General features: G+C 33.7%; 1 protein-coding gene across 1 annotated transcript; it reads right to left on the bottom strand.

Annotated features, from left to right (window-relative positions):
* Window positions 1–15,141: 15,141 nt before the first annotated feature.
* On the bottom strand, window positions 15,142–15,918 carry LOC124530703 (ubiquitin carboxyl-terminal hydrolase-like). The gene has a single exon (XM_047104958.1). It carries the CDS (start codon window positions 15,842–15,844, stop codon window positions 15,164–15,166), a length of 681 nt encoding a protein of 226 aa, XP_046960914.1. The 5' UTR covers window positions 15,845–15,918; the 3' UTR covers window positions 15,142–15,163.
* Between the last annotated feature and the right edge of the window lie 490 nt (window positions 15,919–16,408).

Raw genomic sequence — 16,408 nt, 5'->3', positions numbered from 1 at the left:
TTTCATAGCTAGGATTTTACTTATAAGTACTAGTGTTTGGTAAAAGCATTGATGTGCTCGGCGGTGAAGAAGAATAAACTTACACGTGTCGGATGAAAATCTGCCACATGTAAAACCACCAACCCGTTGTATAACCAGTGTGATGGAATAATGCCTACCTTGGTCTCAAGAGCAAAGTTTAAAGATTGTTACTTTATATATTTTTGCTTTAGTTGTCATACCTTAACATCTAATACACATTTAGTGTTTATTGCATCGCAACACCAGATGAATAATTTATACAAAAAAACATACCCTTACAGGATATGAATTGTATTAGCTATTGAGAGCAACTTAATTTTTTTCAACCATACTTTCAGATATAGTTTTGTTCATCATAAAATATAAATAATCAAATATTAAAATATGATGTATGAATTCGAGCCCAAGTATTATATAGTAAGCCGAGTTGAGCCAGTGGTTAGAACGCATGCATCTTAACCGATAATTGCGGGTTCAAACTCTGGCAAGTTCGTTAATATCGTGTTCGGCGGTGAAGGAAAACAACGTGAGGAATCCTTCATGTGACTAAATTCGTATTGGATCAGCGTGGTGGAATACGGTCCAAACCTTCTCCTCAAAAGAGGAGGCCATGTCCCAGCAACAGCATTGTGAAATTTACAGGCTGTTATTGTATGTATGTATTAATCCACAACGTTAAATTATACTGTAGTCATATTTAAACATTTTCGTTCAACATTAATTTGGAATAAACACATGAGCGAATATGTACGTACATATGTCGTGTATTGAAACAAAACGTAGTAACACGTACCGGATTTCTATATCTAGATTGAAAAATGAATGGGCAGCCTTCTTAAAAGTGGGCTTTGTTTCAAGAATACACTCGGAGGTAAATACGTGACAACGCCGCGTCTGTCGGCGAACTTCAATCGTCACGTGGACCATACTGCTCTCAGCGATTGCATCTCGAAAATACTTTATAACTCTATATACTTTACAGTGACTAAATACCTCATTGGTCTAGTAGCTTGCTTATATAGTCGTAGATCCCGATAAGTTGGGGGTTTGAATTAAGAATAAGTAAATAATGGACATCACATACATTACTCTGACCCTGATGTAAGTAGCTAAAGCAATTATGTTATGGAAAATCAGAAGTAACGATGGTACCACAGACATCCAGACCCAAGACAAAATAGAAAACTAATAAAAATTTTCTATATCGACTTGCTCGGGAATCAAACTTTCCCAAGTTTGATTCTCGGTGTACCCATAAAAACCGGTGAACACACTACTAAGCTTGTCAGAATATAGACAAAAAGGTCACTTTTTGGTTGCTTCTGGTAAAAAATGGGAGGCATAGTGTACCTTTCTATTTGTGCAAACCCTTGTGCATTATTACATACGTACTGCACAATTGTTGAGTATCAATTTCAAATGACTGCGGTGACTGAACTCAGGACAACAGCACAATTCATTTGCGATTTTCGATTCAGTTGTTCTTGGGTTTTGGCTATATTGACAAAAATTCAAAACAAATTATTTATCAGACATATGTACATGTCTGTTGGATTCAAATATTATCCTTGAAAGTTTTTAATATTAATACCATGTTTTTGGATTAATTGTTTTATTACTTTCTTGTTTCAAATGAATACTAGAACTTAGAAATTATTTCATTTACTATCAATATGAAAAAAGTTAAATTATCAATGAAATATGTTTTTATTCATATTTCAGAATACTATTTTCTTAATTTAAACCAGTTTTCGTACTAAACGCTATTGTTTATTAATTCAACGACGCACGTATTAATTAATCGAGGTTTAAATCGTCGTGACATAAATAAATAAAAAGTTATTGTTGTTTCATTCATTCGGTTATTGTACCGACAAAGTATCTACAGACCGAATAAGCCCTCCGTAAGCATTCGTTCGGCATTAATAAAACAACGAATACACGTAAGAAAATATGACATAAATTATGACAAAACGCGCCATCGCTTTAATTATTAAAATATGAATGAACATCATAACAAGCTCCCAATTAGGGGTTCATCGCGATACTCATTATAATTATAATAAATTAATTACAAAATATGAAACTTATGCCGTCGTCATGATGCCATTTGCAGTTCAGCTGCAAAAAAGGGAATGCTGTGGTCGGCAATAAAAATGTAGTTCAAATAAAAACGCATAAGACCTTAGAAAAACTGGAATCGTTCATGCGTCGTATGAACATGGTTAATTAATTTATTAATTAGCATCAATTAATCGTAATACGGCGGCGCAAAGGACCCTTCGATGCACTTCAATAGGTTTTCCGATGAAATGTTTTTTGACGATGATAAGTCTGACGTTTAGAAATTATTAAATTCTATTACGTTTTTATCGCGGGCATATTCGTCTGAGAGAAATTTATTACACACGATCGATTCCTGTTAAAAAAACCCGCGTCCAGTACGGCAAATAGCTAGCGCGTTTTTGTTTGATTTTCTTTTAAACAGTTCTGGAAACAATAACCCGGGAATGCGGGGCTGTGATGGAGACCCGAGCTTACGACTTTCTTATGTAAATTCGAATATTTGCTGATGATGCCTGGACGCGATCGCAATGGACATTGATAAATAAACAGCTGTCAGTGGGCTGTCCGAGCGGCGGCGAAATTCGAAAATGGTTCGTATTCATTAATAACCGGAATGGATAGTGTGTCGCGAGCGAGATGTTGCGATATGCTACCTGTGTTCGTGATTAGCCCGCGAGCGCTGCGCCGTGGACGCTCGGACCGGTCGTTGTCTTACGGAAAAATAATAGAATACCTATTCCATTTTTAAATTGCAGAATACGAGTAATAAACTGTTATATTAAACAAAACAAAATGCTTGGCATATTCACGCGAAGATCTTTAAGAAATTAAAATATTTAAAGGAAAATTTGGATAATGATATGGATTTGGAATTGAATTTGGATACTTGACGAAATGTATCGATAATATTTTAAATAAATGAATAAATACTCCGTTCCATACACTGTGCGTGATATGTTTCCGTAGTGCTATTCTATTTTAGCAAACATTACTGGGTAACCAACACCGATAGGTATATTTGATACAAAAATAGCTTTATGAAGAGAGGTCTGGTTTTAATGATAATTCTATTCCCGAGTCCTCATGCGAATGTAGTAATAGCGAGCAGCGGGATGCTCTGCAAGGTCATAGTTTTATTATATTTTTATTAACGATTAGCATAAACTCTTGCTGGACGTACCATTAAGTTTTATTGTGGTATTTTATGTTAAGCGTTGTAAATATTGTCAGTTTCTTCCCCGTGAATATCTCCGCGACGATTAAGGCTTCAGCGGCGGCGTTTTGTCGACTCATTTATGGGTCGTATACTTGCTTTACTGGGGTCGTTCTAGATAACGGTATTGACGGCTTTTAGATTAGGCTAGCAGGCGATCAAGCTAACGCGTCCGATGTTTCATAAAATTAGCACGGCGCAGATCGTGCTCATTTTAATATGTAACGGTTTTCGGTTTAAATATTTTGTAAGATACTTTTATGGTTCTTTCATTAATATTCTTTATAAGAAGTAATAAGAAATAGTTTGCGCCGTGAGTGGTAATATAGTTTAAATCTTTGTGTAAATTTCGTTGTTATGCTGTGAGTAACTTCATAAATGATGAGACCTACTATTATAATTAATATTACATAGGTAAAAAAATTTACAACCACTAATTAAATGATTTTCTTTTAAATTGTCTTTGATTTAAAACAAAAATTAAGTTTATATGACATATGTGGATTGAGACGGAGAAAGAAAAGTCGCCTGGAGGAGCTTTTAACGTGACGATTTCCACCAGTTCATTTTATTGTACAAATGTATTAAATAAATGCTTTAATTCACGACTCTTTTCGATGATTTATTATGAAATAATTAAAATATTAAATTGATATAACATATATTTGCATCGTAGTATAGTCAGGTTTTGTGACGTTTTTTGATCGCAGATGTTAATTGAGTTGACGACCTCCGTGGTCGAGTGGTGTGTACACCGGTTTTCATGGGTACGCTACTCCGAGGTCCAGGGTTCGATTCCCGGCCGAGTCGATGTAGAAAATTCATTACTTTTCTATGTTGTCTTGGGTCTGGGTGTTTGTGGTACCTTCGTTACTTCTGATTTTCCATAACACAAGTGCTTTAGCTAATTACATTGGGATCAGAATAATTTATGTGATGTTGTCCAATATTTATTTATTTATTTATTTATTTATTTATAGGACTTAATTTAATCGAGTAACTTCTTGTTTTGTATATGAACATTAATATTTTAAATATCCTACAAAATTAATAGTGAATAATATTATTAATAACATCTTGACGATAATCAGCGGTAGGTATGCAATGAATAACGCGTACTTAACCTGAGCTACCGTAGCATACGATATTCGGTAGCTTATCACTATCTCACCCATTACTTATCTCGTATCTCCTCGACCCGAAACTCTCATGTATCTGTCGATGCTCAAATATACTGGCCAGTTTGACTTTTTATACCATTCAAAAAAAGTTATCTATATCTTTAAATGTTTTATCTGTGGTCGTAACTAGAGTTCAGAATTCGGAGATTCTATAAAAACCGATCGTTTGAAATGCTTCGGATGCTTTCATTGGTATTATGAGTGTTCTGATAGAAAATGATTAATATTATAGATAAGTATGTTCATTTAGTGTAGATCGGAGTATTTTATTAAGTATTTCCTGACTCGGACGATCGTCTTTGAAGTTCGTGTTCTATCGTAATTAATTTATTTTAATATAAAAAATAAAATCTAGAGAAAGATCTGAGTAAAGTCGTACGATTAACATAAATGAGGTCTGGTACTATTCTACTTTAAAAATATTCGTTTCGACGGTAATACACATATGAGTTCATTCGGCTCGGGTTAGAAGCGGACAGATATGCAGTCAATACATTACTTCATTAACTGGATGCACATAAACGAAATAGATTATGATTATATTTTCAAACAGGCTTGTGTTGGTAATTATAAATATTTATAATAGATATTAATGGGCAAATGACAGCATAACAGCGGGGGTCGAAGCTGGCTACTGGCGCTGGTTTCCGACCCCCTGGCAGGTCTTGTAAACATCGTAAACCCACGCGTCTTATGGCGTACGCTATAGTGGTCATATTGCTATAATTACGTGAGATTTTTTTACCCGTTTTTGTCACATTAATCGGTAAAATATACGAGTATTTCTATATATGACTCTCTGAACGATAAACAATAAATTACATGATTTTTCTAGGAAACTCGTAACTTTTATTCTTATTTCAATAAAACTTTTTTGTCACCACATATTTTCTTTAATACTTAAATGGATTAAGAGACTTTTATTAGCTGTATGAATTAATGTATCTATTAATTTAGAAACTTATTTATTTATAAGAAATTTAACTTTGTCTAGACACGTCATAACGTACGGGGCCCACTTAGTATTCCGTCCCGAGCATCCATTATAAATATTGCACTATTATAAAAAGACTAGCCCGTGTAAGCACATAGCCACCTACGTGAACGTTTTTCTTGGAAGTAACCTTAAGCCTTCCGAAGTAACGAGCTATACGGTGCACCATCACTCACTGCTTTTCACTTATAATGATGTTAAAAATGTTACCTAACAGCCGTTCTTGTCCACCCATTGTACTGCTCAATACCCAAACAATATAAAAAATGCCTCTTAAAAAATGACTTCCAATTTATTTGAAGTATAAAGAGTCTCATTTCCCATGACACCGGCTTGGGCGTTCGTTCGTCCGAGCGCCATCCTTCTTTATATCTTTTGTGTTTTTTTTTTTTATTTGAACGGCTTTGACATTTAGAAGTCGGGTCACTTATTAAATTAGCCTTTGTATTTAAATGAACAATTGTAATTATGTAGGACTACTTGGGCTGGCGATCGCTATGCTGGGAGGTGTTCTTATATCATCCCATTTGCATACAGCATGAAAGCTGAATGTTATATATTATGAAATTAATATTTTTTGCTTTAAAATTCAACGTCAATGATTTATTAGTCATTATTATTGCAATTTAAATTCTCATACAACTACATATCTTACGTAATGTAATTACGTCTTAAGAAAAATTATCTTCGTGTAAAACAACATAAAATTCGAGAGTTCAAATATTTCGAATTTCAAAACAACCATTCTCTACCAGCAAACTATAAATCATATATAAATTTGTAAATAGAATATTGAATATCGATATAATTCGTACTCATTATAATATTGATAAAACACATCGGTAGCATCGATACCAGAAATGAGAACGGTAAGCCACGGTTACATTGCATTATAATCTTTAATTTCAGTGCAAGAGAAGCTATACTGACGTATGTAGAGTAGGCTGTACTCAATCAGCATCGTACATCAAGCTTCGATACGAATCAATCGATCTTCGAAGGGGAATCGAGCGATTGTGTCGGCGTTCCGATAATGTACAGTAATGAGCGGTATGATGGACGACGCGACTATCGCAACTCTTGGTTTTATTTATTGGACGGTTATTTACCGTAGGTTAGCTTTTGTGATTTAAGATCAATTAGCCATTGGTCTCGATGCTTTTAAGGTAAAGTTTAATGATGACCTCGATATGTCACAGTCGAAAATATTACGAAAATAATTTGCTATTTTATATTTCAAGATAAAGTCAAATATTTATATTTTATTTCTAATCATATACTCTGTGTCAAATTTACGAACTATAATAAAAACAACATAAGTACGTTTTTATTTAATATAAGTTGTACTTTTTTTAAATCATAAAAAGCAAACACAACAACGTATTTTAAAACATTTATATTTATACCTAATATAGATGAACATTGATTTCATGCAAAATCACTGGCTACCTACAAAAAGGTTGAATAATTAATCAGTAGCACTAAGATTGTATCGGCAGCATCCGAGCCATTCAATATTTTGAATATACCATTAAATATTCAATTCCCATGACAGTTCGCCGTCAGTATCGAACAATATAAGGGGACATGCGGATAACTGATGTCGGACATTAATCCTAATGTAACGATCTACTGGCTAAACGTCGTTTAATCTAAACAAAAATATTTCAATGCATCCAATAAAACTATGAACCGGAGAAAAAAAAGCCGTGGAATGGTACACGGCGCTCGTAAGGTATTCGATGAGTATGACTTCTGGGAAGCAATGCCGTCCAATGTCATATCACGACAGGTAGTGTTGGACGAGACGTGGAGCGGGTATCGATATATATGACTTCTCTTTGTAATATATTTAAATGTTCATTGAGTAATACTTGTTATGTATTTACACATAGCTACTTATACATACTGGTCAATATCATTATTTGATATTTGTTAATATAATATTTATTTAATTAAATAAAAAGCCTTTCGAAGAAAGTGTTGCCATTTAGTTAAATTACTTCATTAATAAAAAAATATTTTTTCACTTTCCTTAAAATGTTAAGTCGTTATAACGCAAAGAGCAGTTCATTATTGTAAACAAGTAGGACTTACAACTTCGAACCGATTAACACAAATTATATGTAAATAATAATTGTAATCAACATCCAGTTGCCAGCACGTCACTAGTGTTGCAGGCGCAGGCGCACGACAGATGATCAGTCATGGCCCAGATGTTGCGATAAGCCAGCGGTAGCCGCTCATTAATCTGCCCACTCCCCACCAAACACCACTTCAATAATTAACTGGACATACATACATTCGGTTTCTACGAATCTGGACCGGTACCACGTATTCGAATTTCTATGAAGTAATAGATACTAGTTGTCATACAATCCGATCGGATGAAAGTTTTATCTGAACGAGTTCGAACAAAGCCAGCATTAACGGTGCGTTATGTTAACAAATGACTGAATTACACAATAAAACGCCCCGCTATTGATAATAACGAAATATTTTATTTTAAACTATCATATAAACTTGGCATTCGAAAACAGGTTTCAGTGCTGCGGCGACATAATATTCGCATCGAAAAGAATCTGCAGAATTAAGCGGCCTACATTACGAAGTCAAATGCCAAAAAGATGCGATTTAAGAAGCAATCATAAAACATATGTTTTGTGAATTTATCTTAATTTATGATATGCGTCGATAGAAATGTTTTATTTTAACGATTGTCTTGTGGCTAATGCGAGCGATAAAGTCGATTCTAAAGGAATCGAGTGAGGCTTTCCTAATTGAGGGAGTTAGCGCGCCACGGGCGGCCGCTGCCGTATTCAACCCTTAATAGTCGTTTGATTTTTATTTCAATATCGCGGTTTGTGGTCATTTATCTTTTTATTATTATTTTGATTTTTATTTGACATCGTATGGTGACAATAAGTAACCTAATTTTTTAGGATATTTTAATGATAGTTCTTCATGAATCTCCAGATATATTACGAAATCGAAAGTAACTTGTCTGTTTCCTCTCCACGCTTAAATTGCTGAACTGATTTGAATAATTTATCATGCAGATATCTTGAGTCCCTGAAAAGGATTTAGGCTATGTTCCATGGGATGATTAAATAACTTTCTCAATAAATCATTCCATAAAGGTATGAAAAGAGGATGAAAGTTTGTATGAGGAAGCAATAATTTCTAAAATAAGCAATATAAATCTTATAATAATCGAACTTTTCTGAAGCTTAAATATTTGTGTTTTTAACGCATTAGGTTAACTAAAAGTTGGCCATGGATAATCTTTTATTTGTTTATCGTATTTCCAGTCTATTCTTAATTTACATTGAATGTTTATTTGTAGTGATTATTAATATTGAGACTAAAAAGTAATTCTATATGTCTGTTACGCCATCGCGACTGAGCCTCTGAACATATTTTGATAAAACTTTTAACTGAATAGGTTACAAAAGAAAAAGGAAAGACACGGGCTACTTTGTTTAATTCACCTAGTAGTAAGCTTGGGGCGAAGGTTTGTGTGAAAGTTCTTAAAATTTTACACAATTAAAACCGCGACTTCATCTAGTCTTATATGAAGCAATAATCATCGTAAGAACTCTGTCAAATCGAATGATTTTGGATCTATCATGACTACATATTAAACTAGTATCCGTGAGGGTCTTTGCCACTATGCGAGTGGGAGAGTATTAAGTATGTATCCAATATTTTTCTGTATCCCCGACATTTTGTATGCAAAACATAATGATGATCGTATGAGTAGTTCAGAGTTGAAGCTTAACAAAATAAATCACATTGCTTTGATAATATTAAATTGGGATCAAAGTATGTTCTTAAAAACAATTTTGAAATGTACAAATTTAAAGTCACATGTCGTTTACTTGGAATGTTTCTATTGATAAACCAGCTACAGCTGAAAAAGGTTTTTTTAATTAATTTTATGATGTAGGTCTGTTAAGTAATTACTAAAGACGGTAAAATATATATTTTCTTTATTTATTTAAACACTTTGTTATACATACCAAATATAAAATACTAACTATGACAATAGAGGTCATCATTAAGAGAATATAAAATATAGAACTAAAGCCTATTTGAACGATATTACTTAATTTGAAAAAACAAAACAGTGTTTATTTTAAAAAATATATATTTACATTAAACGTAAAATTTAAATACGGAAAAAAATAGAATAGATCACGTTTTTGTGATAAATCAGCGTGGAATGTCCATCTGGTCGGTTTTACGACTTCCTACGACAAGAAATATTTCCTTCAGACAACATCAATTTCTGAGTCAGGTCACGAGCGGTCCAGCCTCCGTGGCCCACCTAATTTAATTTAGACAATTTACCGTTTCAGAGCTCGTGTCTCATGCGAGATGTTCTCGGAACTCGTAAAAGCTCCGTGGTGGACGGCTGTTTATATCATCCTACTTTCTACATAAAGACGCCTACTCATTTAAGCTTAAATAAATATGTATGTATTAGATGTGTTTATTTACTCAATTTAAACTTCTCTGAGCGATGAGTTTCAAGGTCGGATTTTAAATTATTGTTTTATATCATTTAATCCTACTATAATATTATAAATTGAAAGTTGTGAGGATAGATGTGTTTATGTTTGTTAATTTTTCACGAAAAAACTTTCAAACGAAAATGGATGAAATTTTACAGTAGTAATATAGGTTATAGATCAGAATAACACATAGGCTACAATTTAGCTAGGTCATGTGAAATAATTAACTAATACTAGCTATGCCCGTCTCTTTGTGCGCATTCGAATTTAACAATAATTCTAAAAGAATAGTAGCCTAAGTTACTCCTTATTACATCGGCTATATCCCAGTACAGGATCCCAGATCAAAATCGGTCCAGCCATTACCGAAATTAGCAGAAACAAATAGACAGACCGACAGACAATCTTTTTTTAATAAATTTGATATATGAAGCATATGTTAAGCATATGTATGTACAGATAAGTATGTGTTTGTCTTTATTTCATTTGATACGAATAAGTATGTATCTTCTCATAATTAGAAATATAACGTTCAAAATGAAAAGAACTAAAATAAAATATCGTACATACATATTACATTGGTTATAGTACTGTTTAGTTCTGTTAACTTGTAAAGCATACCTACATATAAATGCCTCGCTCACCCATAGTGAACAAACCGCCTAACATCGATACAGGCGGTTACCGAAACATGGATTATGTATTATTCATAACCAAGTAATGTACGTCAACTGTTCGCAAATGTTAGTTTCATCTTACAATTGTAATAAATCTTAAATATGACGAATTTATTGCCATCGAACCTTTCTCGAGGTATATTAATCAATACTTTTAACAGAATATCTGGTAGATCGTCGTTATTCAATGTTTTAGAAGTGGATTTTTATCACTAGATTTTTTGGGGTCACTACATCAACCGTTTACAAAGTAAAAATAATGTAATTTAGTACGTTTTCTTTGTTATTTATGTATGGGTTATAATATGATTTACTTTTTAATGATAAATGGAAAACATTCGGTGATAAAGGCATGCACATTGATAGTATTAGCCACGCTCTGTCAAAAGTGTAAATCATTCCTTATTTTGTAAATGCGCCGCCAGACTTGGGATCTAAGGCTGTCCTTGTACCTGTAATTACACTCGCTCATTCACCCTTCAAGCCGGAACACGACAATACAAAGTATTGATGTTCAGCGATAGAATTGCTGATAGAATGTTAGTATATACACAAACAGGCATTCTATGCAAGACGTAAGTACCTACAAAAGTTCAAAAATGAATTGCATGCTATTACGATTTAAATAAAAATAAACAATTAGTAATACTGATGTCGCTTAATGCAGCTCAAGTATTCAAAATTGAATTTGTGTCTCTTGTCTTGTGCGTGTAATTAAAAAAATAATACCTGTTTTTACCAAGTCTATGTGTACTATAGGCTTAAACTTATATAGAATTAACGTATTATATAATTATTAAATGGCAAGAAATTGAATACAAATAAACACAAATAGTCTCATAGCTGAGAAAATGTACGAATGTTAATAATTCATCTTGATATTCAAAACAAAGACTAATGATTAAAAGTCAAGCGTCAACTAACGAGAGTTTTAGTTAAGGTTTCAAGAAAAATACGAAGTACCCATGCAAAGATATGAATCAACAAAGCTTGTGCTACGACTGCGTTTCAACGTAAGTCCATTTCCATCTCATTAAATAAGTACATTCTAATTGGATCCGCTCTCTTTTTAATTAGTTACACGGAGTAAATACTGTTTCCCACACGCTTACTAGTAATTTCAAGATACAGAGTCGCCCTAATAAAATTTTATATACAAAATCACTATTCAAATGACTCAACATAGTGATACATTTTTAAATGCCTCAATCGGATCTAACAAGTTCTACTTATTTTATATTCAAATTTTGTTTCGAAAATATTACTTACTAGTAGTCGCGGCTTCGCTCATGTTTTAGGGTGATGGTCATGTGTCAGGCAAAAAAGTAGCCTATGTTTTTTCTTGGAGTTCAAGTTTGCTTCATACCAAATTTCATTAAATTCGGTTCAGCAGTTTGGTCGCAAAAGAGCGTCAGACAGACAGACAAAATTACTTTCACATTTATAATATTATTATAGAATTGGAATCTGTTACATATCAGGTTTGCGATACGATGCTATTTGTTAAAAAAATGATTACGAATAATTTCCTGAGAGCTTTATTTAGGAGTTATGTGAGACGCCAAAAGCGATCAATCCGTGCCTTTATATTGGTAGGCCCGTTTATTGAAGTAATTAAAGTTATTAGGTTTTTGCACTCATTCAATTCTCAGTAGCAGTTCGAAGGAAATTGACAGTGCCTACAATTCCCTGCCTCGTAAAGACGTTTGTGCTGCGCCTGATCTCTCCGGGCGAGTCAGATTGTTATAATATCGGTCTATATCTCCTGTGTTTGCTCATCTTATATGAAGTTTAAATAAATTATAAAATTCTATAAATACTTATACTTAAGTTTTATTATTTATAAATATTTCTTAGATACAAGTGGAAAATATGTAACGTGAGTGCAAGCAATACAGTGTTGAATAGACAGATTATTAATATCGTCCGGCGGTCAAAAGTTAATCGGGTTTAAGTCGCTCGCATCGCCCACGAAGATCCATCACAATCGTCATTATTCACACACAAATTATGTAATTTCAATAAATGGAACTTATTGAATAGTGATGAGCGTCGGTAGGCCGCCGCGGAACCCCCGTCGCGATCCTCACAACCGACCAGCGTACACACGATGTAAAGTCTGAAAGCTTATTCAATTGACAACATCCATTACTGCACCTCAACCGGTCTTCAATAATATAGCAAACATAACGAGCAATGTAGACTTACTTTCATATAACAAATATTTTGTTGTCAGTGGTAAGAGGCAATCTTCCAATAAGCACTTAGATCCTCATCGTCTAAAATAAATGTATTTTATTTGAATATATCGAGCGGTTGGAGAGAGGTCGTGTTGGGTGTTAATGAATGAATACTATGGTAATGGAACGTAAAATATTATTTTTAATTTAGTGTATGTATATACAACGCTAAATTGTGTGTGTGCATACATACATGTATGTAAAAATACATACGCATGTATGCGTGTAAAAAAAAAACTGAATGTATTAAATACTTATATTACAACTGTAATGGAATTTCATTCCATTTTAGAAGGCTTACATCGCTGCTCTGTTATAGTTCGGTTAATATAGTATTAACCAAACTATATCAAAGCAGCTTCTTAACCCGAGCTTGTAATATCCCCTTTTAATTTCATTTTTCATAGAAATGTATCTTGTATTCCACGACTATTGTAGTATTAATATTAATAGTAAAGAAACTGCCAAGTGCCGGATTAAAATCTGTCATACACCAATGTATGAAAAATATAAAATGAAATTAATAGGGGATATCAGAAGCTCGGGTTTGATCTCGCAATTGTTTAAGATTGGCGTATTCTATCAGTTATATATATATATATATATATATATATATATATATATATATATATATATATATCTGTATAACCACTTTAAAAAAAACCTCAGCTTACATAATATATTTTTTAATGAAGTTCATTACGTCATACCGTTTGGTCAACGCATTGTTTCTATACTTAAATGAACAGTTAGGTATCTATTGTATATAAAGGTGACTCATAGCTAACAGTAATACTTACCAAACAGTGACAGGCAATGTTTTTACAAATTAGCATAAACATTTAATAACCTTAGACTTTCTCAATCGTTACAGAGCTGTACTCGCGTTAGATTTAGCTAAATCAAAAGCCCTCGAAACCGTTTAGGAAGCAAACGCTGAGCAGGAATATCGTTTACGAACTATTTGTAGGTACATGTAGTGAATGTAAGTACGCATTGTATTAACACAGTGTGAATCTTTGTAGATAATTTATCATAAGTTTAAAGAAAGGCCCATTAATAGAGCGTTAAACGGACTCGCCACACGTTCGTAATTGATTTATAGGCAAATATTAAATCTGTTCTCACCAGGCCCCGCTGTGAGTAATGACCGTGGCCAATGCTGTTTGAGTGTTCGAGGTTTTGTAACCAATCGTTGCCTGTGATTGACAGTGCATTACATGACTATATAATGAATTCAAATAAAATGCCTGCGTTAAAAAGCGATTTAATTTAAAATGCATTCTAACTTATTTACCCTCGTATCGATCATCTGTGTAGTGAATGTAAAACGTCAACAAAACGTCCAAATGAAACAGCATCACACTTATCAAAACAATACAAAATGCGGGATGTTATCGATAATGATCACGGGCACGACAAGTCTCTAAGTCCATTTTTTGTGGGTTGACATCGCGCTAATAATACTCATGAGAAAAATGCGCGCTGGACCCCCGTCATCCTTTTGTTTTTAATTTCTACCTCAGTGGCACCGATTTAATTGGCCTCAACTCGAGCGAGCGCACCTTCGTATTTCACCTCGGCTCGCTTCATTTGAATATTTAAAGCATTTCGGGTTCCCGTCGCATTATTTTGTTTATTTACACAAATACAATATTATATATTTATTTCAGGGCCGGCGTCATTTATTAGGTGACGTGACTTACCGATGTCGCGTCCTTCCCAGTATCGCCATAGTTAACGCGGTGAATTCACTCGCGTTCCATTTAAAACTTTGAGGTTGTTTGTCTGAATTTACTTTTTGTCCGGTCGCGTCGCATACGCGTGTGGCAAGTTGCGCTCATCGTTGTTTTCTCGCCAGCCCTTATCTTGGACAAGATTGCTCGTTTATAAATGAAGTTATATCGTTGAATTGAACACAGGGCTACGGAGGCGAGGCGAATTTTTAATTAGTTTCCGAAGATAGAGAATTTTAAGGAGGAATGCAGGAGCCGTGTTACGAGTGTGCAGATTTTTAAATTGAGACGTCGACGCAGTTCTTCAGCGAATTCGATTTGTAAATTGTGAGAATGTGCGAAAAGACGGAAGACGGTAATATACATATAAATTGTCTTATAAACTTTAATAGGTAAAAAAAAACGTTCAATTCTTTGTTTAAAAGCAAATAAATTAAAGATTATTTAAATAATACTAAGTTTTATTTTAATAAAAGAAAGGAACATTGAATCAAATATGTATGCGTTTGAACAATTATTACTGAGCGGGGACAAGAGCGACAACATTGAATCCGATGTGATCTGGTTCGCGTTCAATGAATTGACGACAGATTTTCGCAGCATCCTCTAGGAAATTCTCTGCAGTCGTCGGCCCGTGGTTTATAGGCAAAGTTTTACGTCCATCTAACTCATACAGACAACCGTTCTTGTGGATAAACGTTATGAAATGATTATTTACAGTTTCATTATTCTCGGTACCTGTTCCCGCATCGATAACATCCTTGTACGCTTCCAAAATATTGGTAGAGTTCTCTAAAAGCGCGCCTTTAGCGGCTGCATCTAATCCCTTCGAATCATTTAAATAGTTTTTAAGCAGACCATCTTCTAGATTAATTTGATGTATATTGTTTGCGACGCCATGTACTAATGCAATAGTACCGCATATGTTACTGAGGACCTGCTTTAAATGGAAAACATCTTTTGGCGGTTGCTGACCCTTGCTTAGTAGTTCGTTCTCCTGCTGCGCCCGGTGTCGCTCATAGTTATCGGATAGAGGAAATAGGAGAATAACAGCCAGAACGGGACGAGGTACCCAGTTTAAAGCATCCCCTTCCAGTCCAATAACATCCACCATCTGCCATTCTTTAGGTACTCCCAATTTCTGTAGATACTTATTCATTGTCTCCGGATTGGACTCCATTGGTAAAGCTGCAGCCATTATGAAGATGAAATTCGAACAAACTTATTTGGAAACTACAATAATTGTAAAAGACTACAATAATTGAAAGGTCTTAGTACTGTCAAATCTAAGAATGTCACAAATATTTTTCTAAATAACGTTAGAAGTCAAATCCAACTGATAGCCATAAATGAGACTTAAAAATATTTAAGAAGTTCATCATTAGTTCGAATCACAAATTTTCAAATAAAAAGAAATCACATCTGACATTCTTTCGTCGTTTCCACAGATATGTTTATTTAATGACTCAATTTAATAGTTAAGTTTTTAGATTATAATTGGTATTTTTTTAAACTTCTCGAATGCCTTATTTTATGAAATAAAACAATATTTTTATTTGAAGAATTAGGGAAGTAAACGAGTTTGGACAATAATAGTGGAACAACATTGCATATTATTATATAATATATTTTATTTTAGCGTTAAAATATGTATTAATTTAAATGTTATATATAAAATTTGCAAGTTTGGAACGAAGTTTTAAGAAGAGATGATGTATAACCTATTCTGTTGAATTTATAATCTACTCAATGAAAAATGTTC

Source organism: Vanessa cardui, chromosome 6 (assembly GCF_905220365.1).
Source record: "Vanessa cardui chromosome 6, ilVanCard2.1, whole genome shotgun sequence".
Lineage (NCBI taxonomy): Eukaryota > Metazoa > Arthropoda > Insecta > Lepidoptera > Nymphalidae > Vanessa > Vanessa cardui.
The sequence above is the reverse complement of the archived record's forward strand: the minus strand, read 5'-3'. Positions and strand labels throughout refer to the sequence as shown.